This window comes from Bombina bombina, chromosome 9 (genome assembly GCF_027579735.1).
Source record: "Bombina bombina isolate aBomBom1 chromosome 9, aBomBom1.pri, whole genome shotgun sequence".
In the NCBI taxonomy this organism is placed as follows: domain Eukaryota; kingdom Metazoa; phylum Chordata; class Amphibia; order Anura; family Bombinatoridae; genus Bombina; species Bombina bombina.
This window is the reverse complement of record NC_069507.1, coordinates 149,539,825-149,553,627: the sequence shown is the minus strand read 5'-3', so window position 1 is coordinate 149,553,627 and position 13,803 is coordinate 149,539,825. Positions and strand designations below refer to the sequence as shown.

Genomic DNA, 13,803 nt, shown 5'->3' with positions numbered 1-13,803 from the left:
ATTTTCTTCCCTTTACCTGTCTCTTTGTAGCAGTTTTCCTAATTCCTTCAGATGGACTTACGTCACTGTTTGTCTTCCTCCCCTCCATCTTCTTCTTTTTTTAAATTAAATAGTAATTATTTTTAATTCTAATAATTTTCCCACGCACAAAGCCACCTGAATTCCAGTAATTGCCACCCACCAGATCCGCCATATCCCACCAGTATTATAGTAATTGCCAGTAATATCAGTCGTTGTTATCTCACATGCACATTGAGAGCTTTCTGATAGAAACTTAATTTATGACTCCAATGTCTGTCCATGATCATAAGTATACATGCAAACAGGTGTATAATATGTATTAATACTTTCCCCTTCTGGTGAACCGCAGCCGTCCCACAGTCTCTCCCAAGGTCTGTGTGAATAGATCAGGTGTGCTAGCTGGAGGCGCTGGTTCAGCTTGTATCAGTCGTTGGTATCTTCCTTTCCTTCCTCGGTTGTATAACTAGTGTATATTGCAGGTTATCGGCTCCTTCCCAATATGAAAAGACAATATCACAGATTCAGTAAAAAAGTTTGTCTTTATTTGGCTCAAGTTTTGAGCCAAATAAAGACAAACTTTTTTACTGAATCTGTGATATTGTCTTTTCATATTGGGAAGGAGCCGGTAACCTGCAATATACACTAGTTATACAACCGAGGAAGGAAAGGAAGATACCAACGACTGATACAAGCTGAACCAGCGCCTCCAGCTAGCACACATGATCATAAGTAGTTTTGAATAATTCCTAACTGGGGAGGTGACTTGGAAGTCTTGTGGTCCTTTTAAACATAATTATTTTTATCCCACTTTCTGCCTCTCTGTTTCCAGCTCAAACGTTGGCACTTACCCTTCATCTGTCATTTGGAAGTATTCTCTCAGTTCTGCCATTCACTTAGTTTAATTCCAAAAACTAATTCTTAAAAATGTGTTAATATATACATAATGTAAACTTAGCTATGGTTATACTAGTTATGTACAATATATACTGTATATATATATATACACACACATTTTTGTAAATATTTTATTATATCTTTTCATGTGACAACACTGAAGAAATGACACTTTGCTACAATGTAAACTAGTGAGTGTACAGCCTGGTTTAGACATTAATGGCTGTGTGTTTAGTTATTTTGAACAAAAAATTTCTAAATGTCTAAACCAGGCTGTACACTCACTACTTTACATTGTAGCAAAGAGTCATTTCTTCAGTGTTGTCACATGAAAAGATATAATAAAATATTTACAAAAATGTGAGGGGTGAACTCACTTTTGTGAGATACTGTGTATATATATATATATATATATATATATATATATATATATATATATATATATATATATACACACGCACACACACCTTAAAAAAAAAAATCATATTAGTGGTCCACAGGATTCAAAATTGTGATTTTAGTGGTCCCTGAGGTCTGAAAGGTTGGCGACCTCTGGTCTAGACTGTCCATTTAACAATTAAATGAATGTAAGTGAAGGAAACTCCACTTCCTTTATTAAAAAGTTAAATAAGCATACAGCAAAATTGGTTGCATTGCTTTATCCATATGGACCCCGATTATCAAAAGCCAGACGGACAAGGTTACAATTGCACAAGAACAGGGCTTGTCAATCATCCAGATATTTAAATAGCATTTAAGGCCCACTTATGCAAGCCTGCAACACTCAGGCCCCAAGCATTCAAAGCTTTAGAAACGGGGCCCTTATTAGTTTGTCCATTTATAACTACCACTTTTTGTAAGACTTTATGCACTAATTGTGAAAAAATTATATCTTCACTTTTCTCCAGCACCAGATGTAGAAACAGGTTACATTCCAATGTTCTCCACAGAACATTTTGACAGCTGGGTGGTATTATAAAGTAGCCAGGTGGGGGCAGTATAATACTTACTAATATCATAACATTTTCTGGTATCCAAAGCACTAATTAATTGCATAATTTAACATAAATGTATTTAATGATAAATTGTGCAATAAACATTGAAAGATTTGAATGCTAGTTCATTTTTTCTTAACCCTTTGAGTGCTAAGCTGAATTTAATATTTTTCTGTTTTTTACTATTTTCAAAAAAATTTTTTTTTTTAGTTACCCCCCCCCAGATCCCCATTGGAAAGGTTAGGCGATTACCTTTCTAATGCTGGGTCTTGGGGGTCTGTAGCTGCTTAGATCCATGAGATACAGGTTTCTAAGCAGCATGCCCCCTTTCCCTATACTTTGTATTGACAATTTTAAATAAAGTTGCGCAGTGACGTCATCACGTCATTGCGCGTGACGTCACCGCACGTAACGGGAATCCCCGGCGATGCCTGTCACTTTGCAGGCTCGATTGCTGGGGTAGGAGCGGGTGGGGGCCCACCGGATTGCAAAAAAGGTAGCTGAGTGCTAATGACGGCTCTGAGCCGTCATTAGCCCTCAAGGTTAATATTAGTTACAATTTTAGCCGGGTGGTCAGTAAAATCAGCCAGGTGGTGCACCCATTAAAAAGTCCTGGTACAACACTTCATTTGTAGCCAGTTATATTCATTAATATATTCTAGAAATTCATTTTTTGTTACCATTTCTTTTTTATTAAAAGAAAATGATAATATAATTAGGCACTTTACTGGCACCTGTCATTGTAGTAACCTATCCTTACATTACATACCTGAGACAGACTTGGAGCGATAAAGTCCTTTAGCCCTAACCCATTGCATGAATGCATTTCTAAGGCAACAAGCACTCTTGTCATTGGATTTTGTCCTTCATCATTGTCCTAGAAATAAAAAACATTCAAAATAAGGTTTAAAACAATTCTCACCGGAGCAACTATAAAGCTGCTATGTGACTACATTTTATTGCCATCAACCTTTAGGATCCAGGGTAAGATAGAACGGTTTACTGCCAATCTATAAACGTCATCTGCTTTATCTGGTTCCAATCACACAGACATTACGTTTTTTTTAAAAAAGCTGCTTAGAATGCAAACTTTATATTTATATTTAGCAAAAACTGGAAAACTAGATATATTAAAGGAACATAAAACCCAACATTTTTCTTTCATGATTCAGATAGAAACAGAATTTTAAACAACTTTTCAATTTACTGCTATTATTTAAAGGGACACTGAACCCAATTTTTTTCTTTTGTGATTCAGATAGAGCATGACATTTTAAGCAACTTTCTAATTTACTCCTATTATCAAATTGTCTTCATTCTCTTGGTATCTTTATTTAAAATGCAAGAATGTAAGTTTAGATGCCGGCCCATTTTTGGTGAACAACCTGGGTTGTCCTTGCTGATTGGTGGATAAATTCATCCACCAATGAAAAAGTGCTGTCCAGAGTACTGAATAAATAAAAAAGCTTAGATGCCTTCTTTTTTAAATAAAGATAGCAAGAGAACGAAGAAAAATTGATAATAGGAGTAAATTAGAAAGTTGCTTCAAATTGCAGGCTCTATCTGAATCATGAAAGAAAACATTTGGGCTCAGTGTCCCTTTAATTTTTCTATGTTGTCTTGTTATCCTTTGTTGATAAAGCAGGAAGGTAAGCTCAGTGTCTGCAGTACTATATAGCAGCAGTTTTAAAACAATGTTATACATTAGCAAGAACACTAGATGGCAGCACTATTTCCTGTCATGTAGTGCTCCAGACATGCACGTTACCTATCTAGGTATCTCTTCAACAAAGAGAACAAAGCAAATTGGATACTAGAAGTATATTGGAAATATTTTATAAATTGTATTCTCTATCTGAATAATGAAAGAAAAATGTTTGTGTTTCATATCCCTTTAATGATAAAGAAGGTAAAATTACCATGAAAAAAGATCATGTTTTTGTTTAAAGGGACATTAAACACAATTTTTTTCTTTCGTGATTCAGAAGGAGCATGTGATTTTAAACAACTTTCCAATTTACTTCTATTATTTAATGTACTTCCTTCTCTTGTTATCCTTTGCTTAAGGGTGTATTCTAGGTAAGCTCAGAAGCAGCAAGTAACCTAGGTTCTAGCTGCTGATTGGTGGCTGCATATATATACCGATTGTCATTGGCTCACACAAGTTAGAAACCAGTCGTGCATTGCTGCTGCTTCAACAAATGATACCAAGAGAATGAAGGAAAATTTGATAATAGAAGTAAACTGGAAAGTTGTTTCAAATTGTATGTTCTACCTAAATCATGAAAGAACTTGTTTAGGTTCCATGTCCCTTTAAGCACAACAATTTTTTACAACTAATGAAAGCATTTTGCAGTTACATTCAATTCAGCTCTTCAAAATTAAATTGTCTGAAAATAAAAATGGCGTGCATTCCTCTCCACCAATAAACCAGAAGCAGTTGTCTTTATCAGTCTATAGGAGGCACCAAACCAACACTGCACTATTAATATTAATTTAAATAGCATTTAACATGTGTAAGTACTGCTCATATACAGACAGAATTTTTAGAGTACTTTAACCCTCTAGTATGAGTACTTTATAGCACTGTACCTCATCATCAGTTCCTAGTTTGGGCCCAATTTGCTGCTGCAGCAATTGTTTGGCTTTCACCCATGTTGATAGGACACCCTGCCGAATTGAAATGGGAACTAATTCTTCAGGTGTGTTTCCATTTGTCAGCTCCAGAGCATATTCGCAAGTCTAAAATAGAAAGAAGATAAGCTATATACTATTACAGGTACTTTATATACTGTATGTGATCTTTCCAAGTAAAAGTAGTTCTAAATCTAAAGATATGGATGAAATAGGCTAAAGATAAATTGCAGAAAAAGACACTTCAACAATCAAACTACTGTATATCTTAAAATACAACAAGTATGTAAAAATGTTATGTTCAATTCAAAGCTACTGATTGTAGTAGAGATATTTCTTAAGTATTGTTTGAATAGTTTCAAATTGTCATTCTTTAGCATTATTTGGATAACGTCAAAACATTATATTCAACATTATAGGAGTGTAAGTTTAAGGTGCACAACAATACAGAAGGAAATTGCATTCAATATTTTGAAACTAAATGTCATATCAAAGAAGCAGAACTTCCTGGAGTTTCTGTATACTCAATCACTCTTAGCTTTCAACTTAGCAGTTCTTTTTCAGTTTCTCAAGTGCCAGAAGCATGTAAAAGTTTCTTAAAGCTATTTTATGGAAACATAAAAATCGTACAAGTATACTTGTATATTACGTTTAAATTCAATGGTACCTCTAAGGCTAGTTTCACATCAGGAACACCGTTCGTATCAATTGATACAGCTTGAGGTATATTAGATTTCTCTGATTGTTTCCCTGGAGCTTTCTTGCTCTTCTCTGTATGTTGAGTTGTCTCTGGTCTTTTGTTCGCTTCTGACACAGGTATCCAGCGAAGAATAAGGCCTCTGGCTAAATTATTGGACAACGTTACAAAAAGCACAGTGTTCCTATGAATGATAAACATAAAGCAAACAACATTAGAATTCTGCGTGAATAAGAAAAGTATTGTATTGTGCATTGCAAAACTATGTCCTATATACTGACAGAATTTGTCATTCTTATTAAACATAAGAAAATCTTCCTTGCATCTTTATACTATAAATTAATTATGGTTATGTTTTACTTGTTGCCGCTGAATACTTAAAGGGACAGTAAACACCTTGATCATTTTTTATATAAAACGTTTAATTAGGCGTAATGAAACAGTTTTGCAATATATTTATATTTATTTTGAGCCATTTTCATGTAATTTAGTTCTGAAAATAAAGCAATATCTAACTCTCAGACCTTAAAATGCTGCCTGCTGAGTTCTCAAGGTTAACCCTGCTGCATATATGTCTATAATTGGCTTTAACTGATAACAACTGCAAAACAATTTACTATATACAGGTACTAACTTTATGACAAACTTCAAAGTTCCATCTCAACCTACTTTTCAGCTCAGCTAATTGACAGGAAAGATGGAATTAGGGGAACAAAACAAAAAACAGAAGACCAGGAAGTGAGCTACTAAAACACTAGCTCAAAAAAATTGAGGTCCTTACATTTTAAAAGCCCATAATATGAACCTTAGCAAACAGTTGCATATCAGGGGCTTGTCTTGTCTAGTTTTCATCTGATGGAGTTTTCGTAAGTTTTTATCACAAAAGAACATTTCCCCAATAAAAATACAACTGTTAAATAAATTAGTAAAAGTGATCATGCAGCAGCCTCAACAATAGCTCCATAGTATTGTTTAAAATGACATCAAATATGTCACTGATCTAATGGAATAGGCCAAATTATTTACCCATTTAAAAAAGAAAAAAAAAAACAGCAGAACAAATCTATTTTGCTATTTTGGCTGATCCCAAACCTTTTCATTAGACTTGTGCGCAATCGAAAAATTTTGTTCGCTTCGTTTTGATTGGAGTCATAAAAAAATTTGGTTAGAAACATTTGCAATAATTCGATATATGTCGGCAATTTGGTTTCATAATGTATTTGCGTCGTTCGGAATTTTGAAATTCGGATGCATTCGAAACCGTTACGGCATTATTTTTTATGTCGGACCGAATCTTTATTACGGACCAAATCGAACTAATGTTCCGGCAATTGCTGAAACAGAATTATGTTAAACCGCCGCTACCCAGGCCGCCACTAAATAAAGTGATTAACCCCTAAATCGCCGTCCCCCCACATCACTAACACTACCTAAACCTATTAACCCCTAAACCACCACCCACTACATCGCCGACACTAACTAAATAAAGTTATTAACCCTGAAACCACAGTTCCCCGACATCGCCAATACGGAAAAACCTATTAACCCCTAAACTGCACCCCCCCAGATCGCCAACATTACCTAAACCTATAAACCCCTAAACCGTCATTCACAAACATCGCCAGCACTAAATAAATCATTGAATAAAGTATTAACCCCTAAACCACCATTAACCGACATTACCAACAAAAACTAAAACTATTAACCCCTAAACCGCACCCCCCACATCTCCAACTCTACCTAAAACAATTAACCCCTAAAGCGCTGTTCCCAAACATCGCCAACACTAACTAAACCTATTAATCCCTAAACCACAGTTCCCCGACATCGCAGACACTAACTAAACATATTAACCCCTAAACTGCACCCCCCCACATCGCCAACACTAACTAAACCTATTAATTAACCCCTAATCTGCCGACCCCCACATCGCAACAACCTAAATTAAACTATACTCCTAAACCTAACCCCTAACTTTAACATAATTTAAATAGACCTAAATTAAAGTTTAAATTATTAACTAAATAATACCTATTTAAATCTAAATCCAAAGTAAGTTACCTGTGAAATTAAACCTAAGCTAGCTACAATATAACTAATAGTTATATAGAAGCTAGCTTAGGTTTTATTTTTATTTCACATGTAAGTTTGTATTTAGTTTAACTAGGTAGACTAGTTAGAAGTTATTAACTATTTACTAACTACTTAGTTAAAATAAATACAAACTTACCTGTGAAATAAAAATAACACCTAAGCTGCCTTACACTAAAAGCTAACATTACAAAATAAAAAAACTACCATTACAAAAAAAACCCACTAAATTATAAAAAATAAAAAAACTACCATTACAAAAAATAACAAATAAAATAATCCAAAACAATAAAAATGATTCCTAATGATTCCTAATACCCCTTTTAAAAAACAAAACAAAACAAAAAACAGAATTTATGTTTACCTGATAAATTTCTTTCTCCTACGGTGTGTCCGGTCCACGGCTTCATCCTTACTTGTGGGATATTCTCTTCCCCTACAGGAAATAGCAAAGAGAGTACACAGCAAGAACTGTCCATATAGCTCCCCCTCTGGCCACGCCCCCCAGTCATTCGACTGACGGTTAGGAGAAAAAGGAGAAACTATAGGGTGCCGTGGTGACTGTAGTGTATGGAATAATTTTTTTTTAAACCTGACTAAAAGCCAGGGCGGGCCGTGGACCGGACACACCGTAGGAGAAAGAAATTTATCAGGTAAACATAAATTCTGTTTTCTCCTACATTGGTGTGTCCAGTCCACGGTTTCATCCTTACTTGTGGGAACCAATACCAAAGCTTTAGGACACGGATGAAGGGAGGGAGCAAGTCAGGTTACCTAAACGGAAGGCACCACAGCTTGCAAAACCTTTCTCCCAAAAACAGCCTCCGAAGAAGCATAAGTATTGAATTTGTAAAATTTGGCAAAAGTATGCAGAGAAGACCAAGTTGCTGCCTTACAGATCTGATCAACAGAAGCCTCGTTCTTGAAGGCCCATGTGGAAGCCACAGCTCTAGTAGAGTGAGCTATAATTCGTTCAGGAGGCTGCCGTCCGGCAGTCTCATAAGCCAATCGGATGATGCTTTTCAGCCAAAAAGAAAGAGAGGTAGCAGTAGCTTTCTGCCATCTCCTCTTACCAGAATAAACGACAAACAAGGATGATGTCTGTCTGAAATCCTTTGTTGCTTCTAAATAGAATTTTAAAGCACGGACCACATCTAGGTTGTGTAACAAACGTTCCTTCTTTGAAACTGGATTCGGACAAAGAGAAGGAACAACTATTTCCTGGTTAATATTCCTGTTGGAAACCACTTTTGGAAGAAAATCAGGCTTGGTACGTAAAACTACCTTATCTGTATGGAACACCAGATAGGGAGAAGTACACTGCAAAGCAGATAATTCAGAAACTCTTCTAGCAGAAGAAATAGCAACCAAAAACAGAACTTTCCAAGATAGTAACTTAATATCTATGGAATGCATGGGTTCAAACGGAACCCCCTGAAGAACTGAAAGAACTAAATTTAGACTCCAAGGAGGAGTCATGGGTCTGTAGACAGGCTTGATTCTACTAACGCCTGTACAAACGCCTGTACATCTGGCACGGCTGCCAGACATTTGTGTAACAAAACAGACAGAGCAGATATCTGTCCCTTTAAGGAACTAGCTGACAAACCTTTATCCAAACCCTCTTGGAGAAAGGAAAGTATCCTAGGAATTTTAATTTTACTCCAAGAGAATCCCTTGGATTCACACCAACGGATATATTTTTGCCATATCTTATGGTAAATTTTCCTAGTTACAGGTTTTCTGGCTTGAACCAGAGTATCTATAACTGAATCTGAAAACCCACGCTTAGATAGAATCAAGCGTTCAATTTCCAAGCAGTCAGTTGCAGAGAGACTAGATTTGGATGTTCAAATGGGCCTTGTATTAGAAGATCCTGTCTCAAAGGTAGCTTCCATGGTGGAGCCGATGACATATTCACCAGGTCTGCATACCAAGTCCTGCGTGGCCATGCAGGAGCTATTAGAATCACAGAGGCCTTCTCCTGTTTGATCCTGGCTACAAGCCTGGGAAGGAGAGGGAACGGTGGAAACACATAAGCTAGATTGAACGACCAAGGCGCCATCAATGCATCCACTAGTGTCGCCTTGGGATCCCTGGATCTGGACCCGTATCGAGGAACCTTGGAGTTCTGACGAGACGCCATCAGATCCATATCTGGAGTGCCCCATAGTTGAGTTAACTGGGCAAAGACCTCCGGATGGAGTTCCCACTCCCCCGGATGGAAAGTCTGACGACTTAAATAATCCGCCTCCCAGTTGTCTACTCCTGGGATGTGAATTGCAGATAGGTGGCAGGAGTGATCCTCCACCCATTTGATGATCTTGGATACCTCTCTCATCACCAAGGAACTCTTTGTTCCCCCCTGATGATTGATGTACGCTACAGTCGTCATGTTGTCCGACTGAAATCTTATGAATCGGTGAGGCCAGGCCAGGAGCGCATTGAATATCGCTCTCAGTTCCAAAATGTTTATCGGGAGGAGAGACTCTTCCCGAGACCAAAGACCCTGAGCTTTCAGGGAGTCCCAGACCGCGCCCCAGCCTAAGAGACTGGCGTCGGTCGTGACGATGACCCACTCTGGTCTGCGGAAACTCGTTCCCTGAGACAGGTGATCCTGAGTCAACCACCAGCAGAGTGAGTCTCTGGTTTCCTGGTCTACTTTAATCTGGGGAGACAAGTCTGCATAATCCCCATTCCACTGTTTGAGCATGCACAGTTGTAATGGTCTTAGATGAATTTGAGCAAAAGGAACCACGTCCATTGCTGCAACCATTAATCCTATTACCTCCATGCACTGAGCTATGGAAGGCTGAGGAATAGATTGAAGAACTTGACAAGCGTTTAGAAGCTTTAATTTTCTGACCTCTGTCAGGAAAATCTTAATTTCTACAGAGTCTATTATTGTTCCCAGAAAGGGAACCCTTGTGGACGGGGACAGGGAACTCTTTTCTACGTTCACCTTCCACCCGTGAGACCTGAGAAAGGCTAAAACAATGTCTGTATGAGCCCTTGCTTTGGAAAGGGACGACGCTTGGATTAGAATGTCGTCTAGGTAAGGTGCTACAGCAATGCCCCTCGGGACCCTAGCACCTTTGTGAAAATTCTGGGAGCAGTGGCTAAACCGAATGGAAGAGCCACGGTCTGGTAATGTTTGTCCAGAAAGGCAAACCTCAGGAACTGATGATGATCTTTGTGGATAGGAATATGCAGGTACGCATCCTTTAAGTCCACGGTAGTCATATATTGACCCTCCTGGATTGTTGGTAAAATTGTCCGAATGGTTTCCATTTTGAATGATGGAACTCTGAGGAATTTGTTTAGAATTTTTAGATCCAGAATTGGCCTGAACGTTCCCTCTTTTTTGGGAACTACAAACAGGTTTGAGTAAAAACCCAGACCTTGTTCCGCTGTTGGAACTGAGTGTATCACTCCCATCTTTAATAGGTCTCCTACGCAATGTAAGAATGCCTGTCTCTTTATCTGGTCTGAAGATAAGCGGGACATGTGGAACCTTCCCCTTGGAGGAAGTTCCTTGAACTCTAGAAGATACCCCTGAGAGACTATTTCTAGTGCCCAGGGATCTGGAACATCTCTTGCCCAAGCCTGAGCAAAGAGAGAAAGTCTGCCCCCTACTAGATCCGGTCCCGGATCGGGGGCTACCCCTTCATGCTGTCTTGGAAGCAGCAGCAGGCTTCTTGGTCTGTTTATCCTTGTTCCAGCCTTGCAATGGTTTCCATGCTGGTTTAGGCTGGGAAGCGTTACCCTCTTGTCTAGAGGCTGCAGAGTTAGGGGTCGTTCCGTTCCTGAAATTGCGAAAGGAACGAAAATTAGATTTGTTCTTAGCCTTGAAAGGCCTATCCTGTGGGAGGGCATGGCCCTTTCCCCCAGTGATGTCTGAAATAATCTCTTTCAATTCCGGCCCGAAAAGGGTCTTACCCTTGAAAGGAATATTAAGCAATTTTGTTTTGGACGACACATCTGCCGACCAAGATTTTAGCCAAAGCGCTCTGCGCGCCACTATTGAAAAACCTGAATTTTTCGCCGCTAACTTAGCCAATTGAAAAGTGGCATCCAAAATAAAGGAATTAGCCAACTTTAGTGCGTGAATTCTGTCCATGACTTCATCATATGGAGTCTCCTATTGGAGCGGATTTTCTAGTTCCTCAAACCAAAAAGAAGCTGCCATGGAGACAGGAATAATGCACAAAATTGGTTGAAGAAGGAAACCTTGCTGAAAAAATATCTTTTTAAGCAATCCTTCCAATTTTTTATCCATAGGATCTTTGAAAGCGCAACTGTCCTCAATAGGAATAGTTGTGCGCTTGGCTAACGTTGAAACTGCCCCCTCAACCTTAGGGACCGTTTGCCATGCGTCCCTTCTGGGGTCGACAATGGGGAACATTTTCTTAAATATAGGAGGTGGAACAAAAGGTATACCTGGCTTCTCCCACTCCTTAGTCACTATGTCCACCACCCTCTTGGGTATAGGAAAGGCATCAGCGTGCACAGGGATCTCTAAGAATTTGTCCATTTTGCACAACTTCTCTGGAATCACCAAAGAGTCACAATCATCGAGAGTAGTTAGCACCTCCTTAAACAGGGCGCGGAGATGTTCTAACTTAAATTTAAATGCCACGATATCAGGTTCTGCCTGCTGAGAAACTTTTCCTGAATCAGAAATTTCTCCCTCAGACAGACCCTCCCTCACTGCCAATTCAGATTGATGTGAGGGTATAACAGATAAATTATCGTCAGCGTCAACTTGCTCATCCTCTGTGTTTAAAACTGAGCAATCACGCTTTCTGGGAAATGCTGGCAGTTTGGATAAAAGATTTGCTATAGAATTATACATTACTGCAGTTAATTGCTGCATAGTAACAAGCATTGGCGCGCTAGATGTACTAGGAATCGCCTGCGCGGGCAAAACTGGTGTTGACACAGAAGGAGAGGATGATGAGCTATCCCCACTACCTTCATTTGAAGAATCATCTTGGGCAACCTTATTAAATGTGACAGTACTGTCCTTACTTGGCACAATTTGTACATACATTTAAAGGGGGAACCACCTTGGCCTCCATACACACAGAACATATGCTATCTGAAGGTACAGACATGTTAGACAGAATTTGGCAGGCTATTAATGCAATAAAAACGTTTTTAAACAAAACCGTTACTGTCTCTTTAAATAATAAAAAGAGCACACTTTATTTCTGAATGTTTGAAAAACTATGAAGGAAATATCAAATCTTTACACCCCAGTGTCTTAATGCTTTGAAAGTATTGCACACCAAATGTCAAGTCTCTAAATCCTTAAATGAGCAAACCAGAGCTATTTGTTCAATTTACCAGTTTAAACACACTACAGTCCCTGCCACAGACTTTGCTGCGGCTTTTACCTTCCTTAGGGGTTATTCACCACAGAAATAAGCCTTCCTGAGTCCGTTTTTTAGCCACAGGACCCTCTCACATGAAGCTGCATGCACTGCCTCTAGAAGTAACTACGCAACTGAGGCGCGAAAATGAGGCCTCCTCCGTCTGCATACCAGAGTGAAGGGGCCTTCCTGACTAGATTAGGCGTCTAAACAACTGCCAGGCGAAATAAAAACGTTCCCAAAAGTGTTTTCAAATACACAAAACACTCCAAATGACATATAAATATGATATAAACCAATCGATTTAGCCCACAATAGTGTCAACCAGCATAGAGCCCATTTTATAAGCCTTAATTCTGTTATGAGTCTAAGAAAATGGCTTACCGATCCCATAAGGGAAAACTGACAGTCTTCTAGCATTACTATGTCTTGTTAGAAAATAGACTGGTCATACCTGGAGCAGAAAAGTCTGCAAACTGTTCCCCCAAACTGAAGTTCTCTGGTTTCAACAGTCCTGCGTGGGAACAGCAATGGATTTTAGTTACTGGTGCTAAAATCATACTCCTCTTTTAACAGAACTCTTCATCACTTTCTGTTGTAGAGTAAATAGTACAAACCGGCACTATTTTAAAATAACAAACTCTTGATAGAAGAAATAAAACTACAACTAACACCACATACTCTTTACCATCCCCGTGGAGATGCTACTTGTTCAGAGCGGCAAAGAGAATGACTGGGGGGCGGAGCCAGAGGGGGGGCTATATGGACAGCTCTTGCTGTGTGCTCTCTTTGCCATTTCCTGTAGGGGAAGAGAATATCCCACAAGTAAGGATGAAGCCGTGGACCGGACACACCAATGTAGGAGAAAACACCCCAAAATAAAAAAAATCCCTAATCTATAATAAACTATGAAGGGCCCTTAAACAGACCTTTTAGGGCCTTTCGTAGGGCATTGCCCTAAAGAAATCAGCTGTTTTCCTACAAAAGAAAAACACAAAGACCCACTAACATAACAAACCCCCACCCCCCCAAACCCACAAAATAAAAATAAAGTTAAACCTAATCTACCCATTGCCCTGAAAAGGGTATTTGAATG

At 38.7% G+C, this 13,803-nt stretch overlaps 1 protein-coding gene across 1 annotated transcript in view; it reads right to left on the bottom strand.

Moving 5' to 3' along the window:
* LOC128640465 (cilia- and flagella-associated protein 46-like) overlaps positions 1-13,803 on the bottom strand; it is a 638,812-nt gene that overhangs the window by 404,440 nt on the left and 220,569 nt on the right. The window contains exons 25-27 of the mRNA XM_053692944.1: positions 5,212-5,425; positions 4,503-4,652; positions 2,680-2,787 (exon numbers count right to left, since the gene is read on the bottom strand). Of these exons, the coding sequence (XP_053548919.1) occupies positions 2,680-2,787; positions 4,503-4,652; positions 5,212-5,425 (472 nt within the window). The remainder of the gene's footprint in view (positions 1-2,679; positions 2,788-4,502; positions 4,653-5,211; positions 5,426-13,803) is intronic.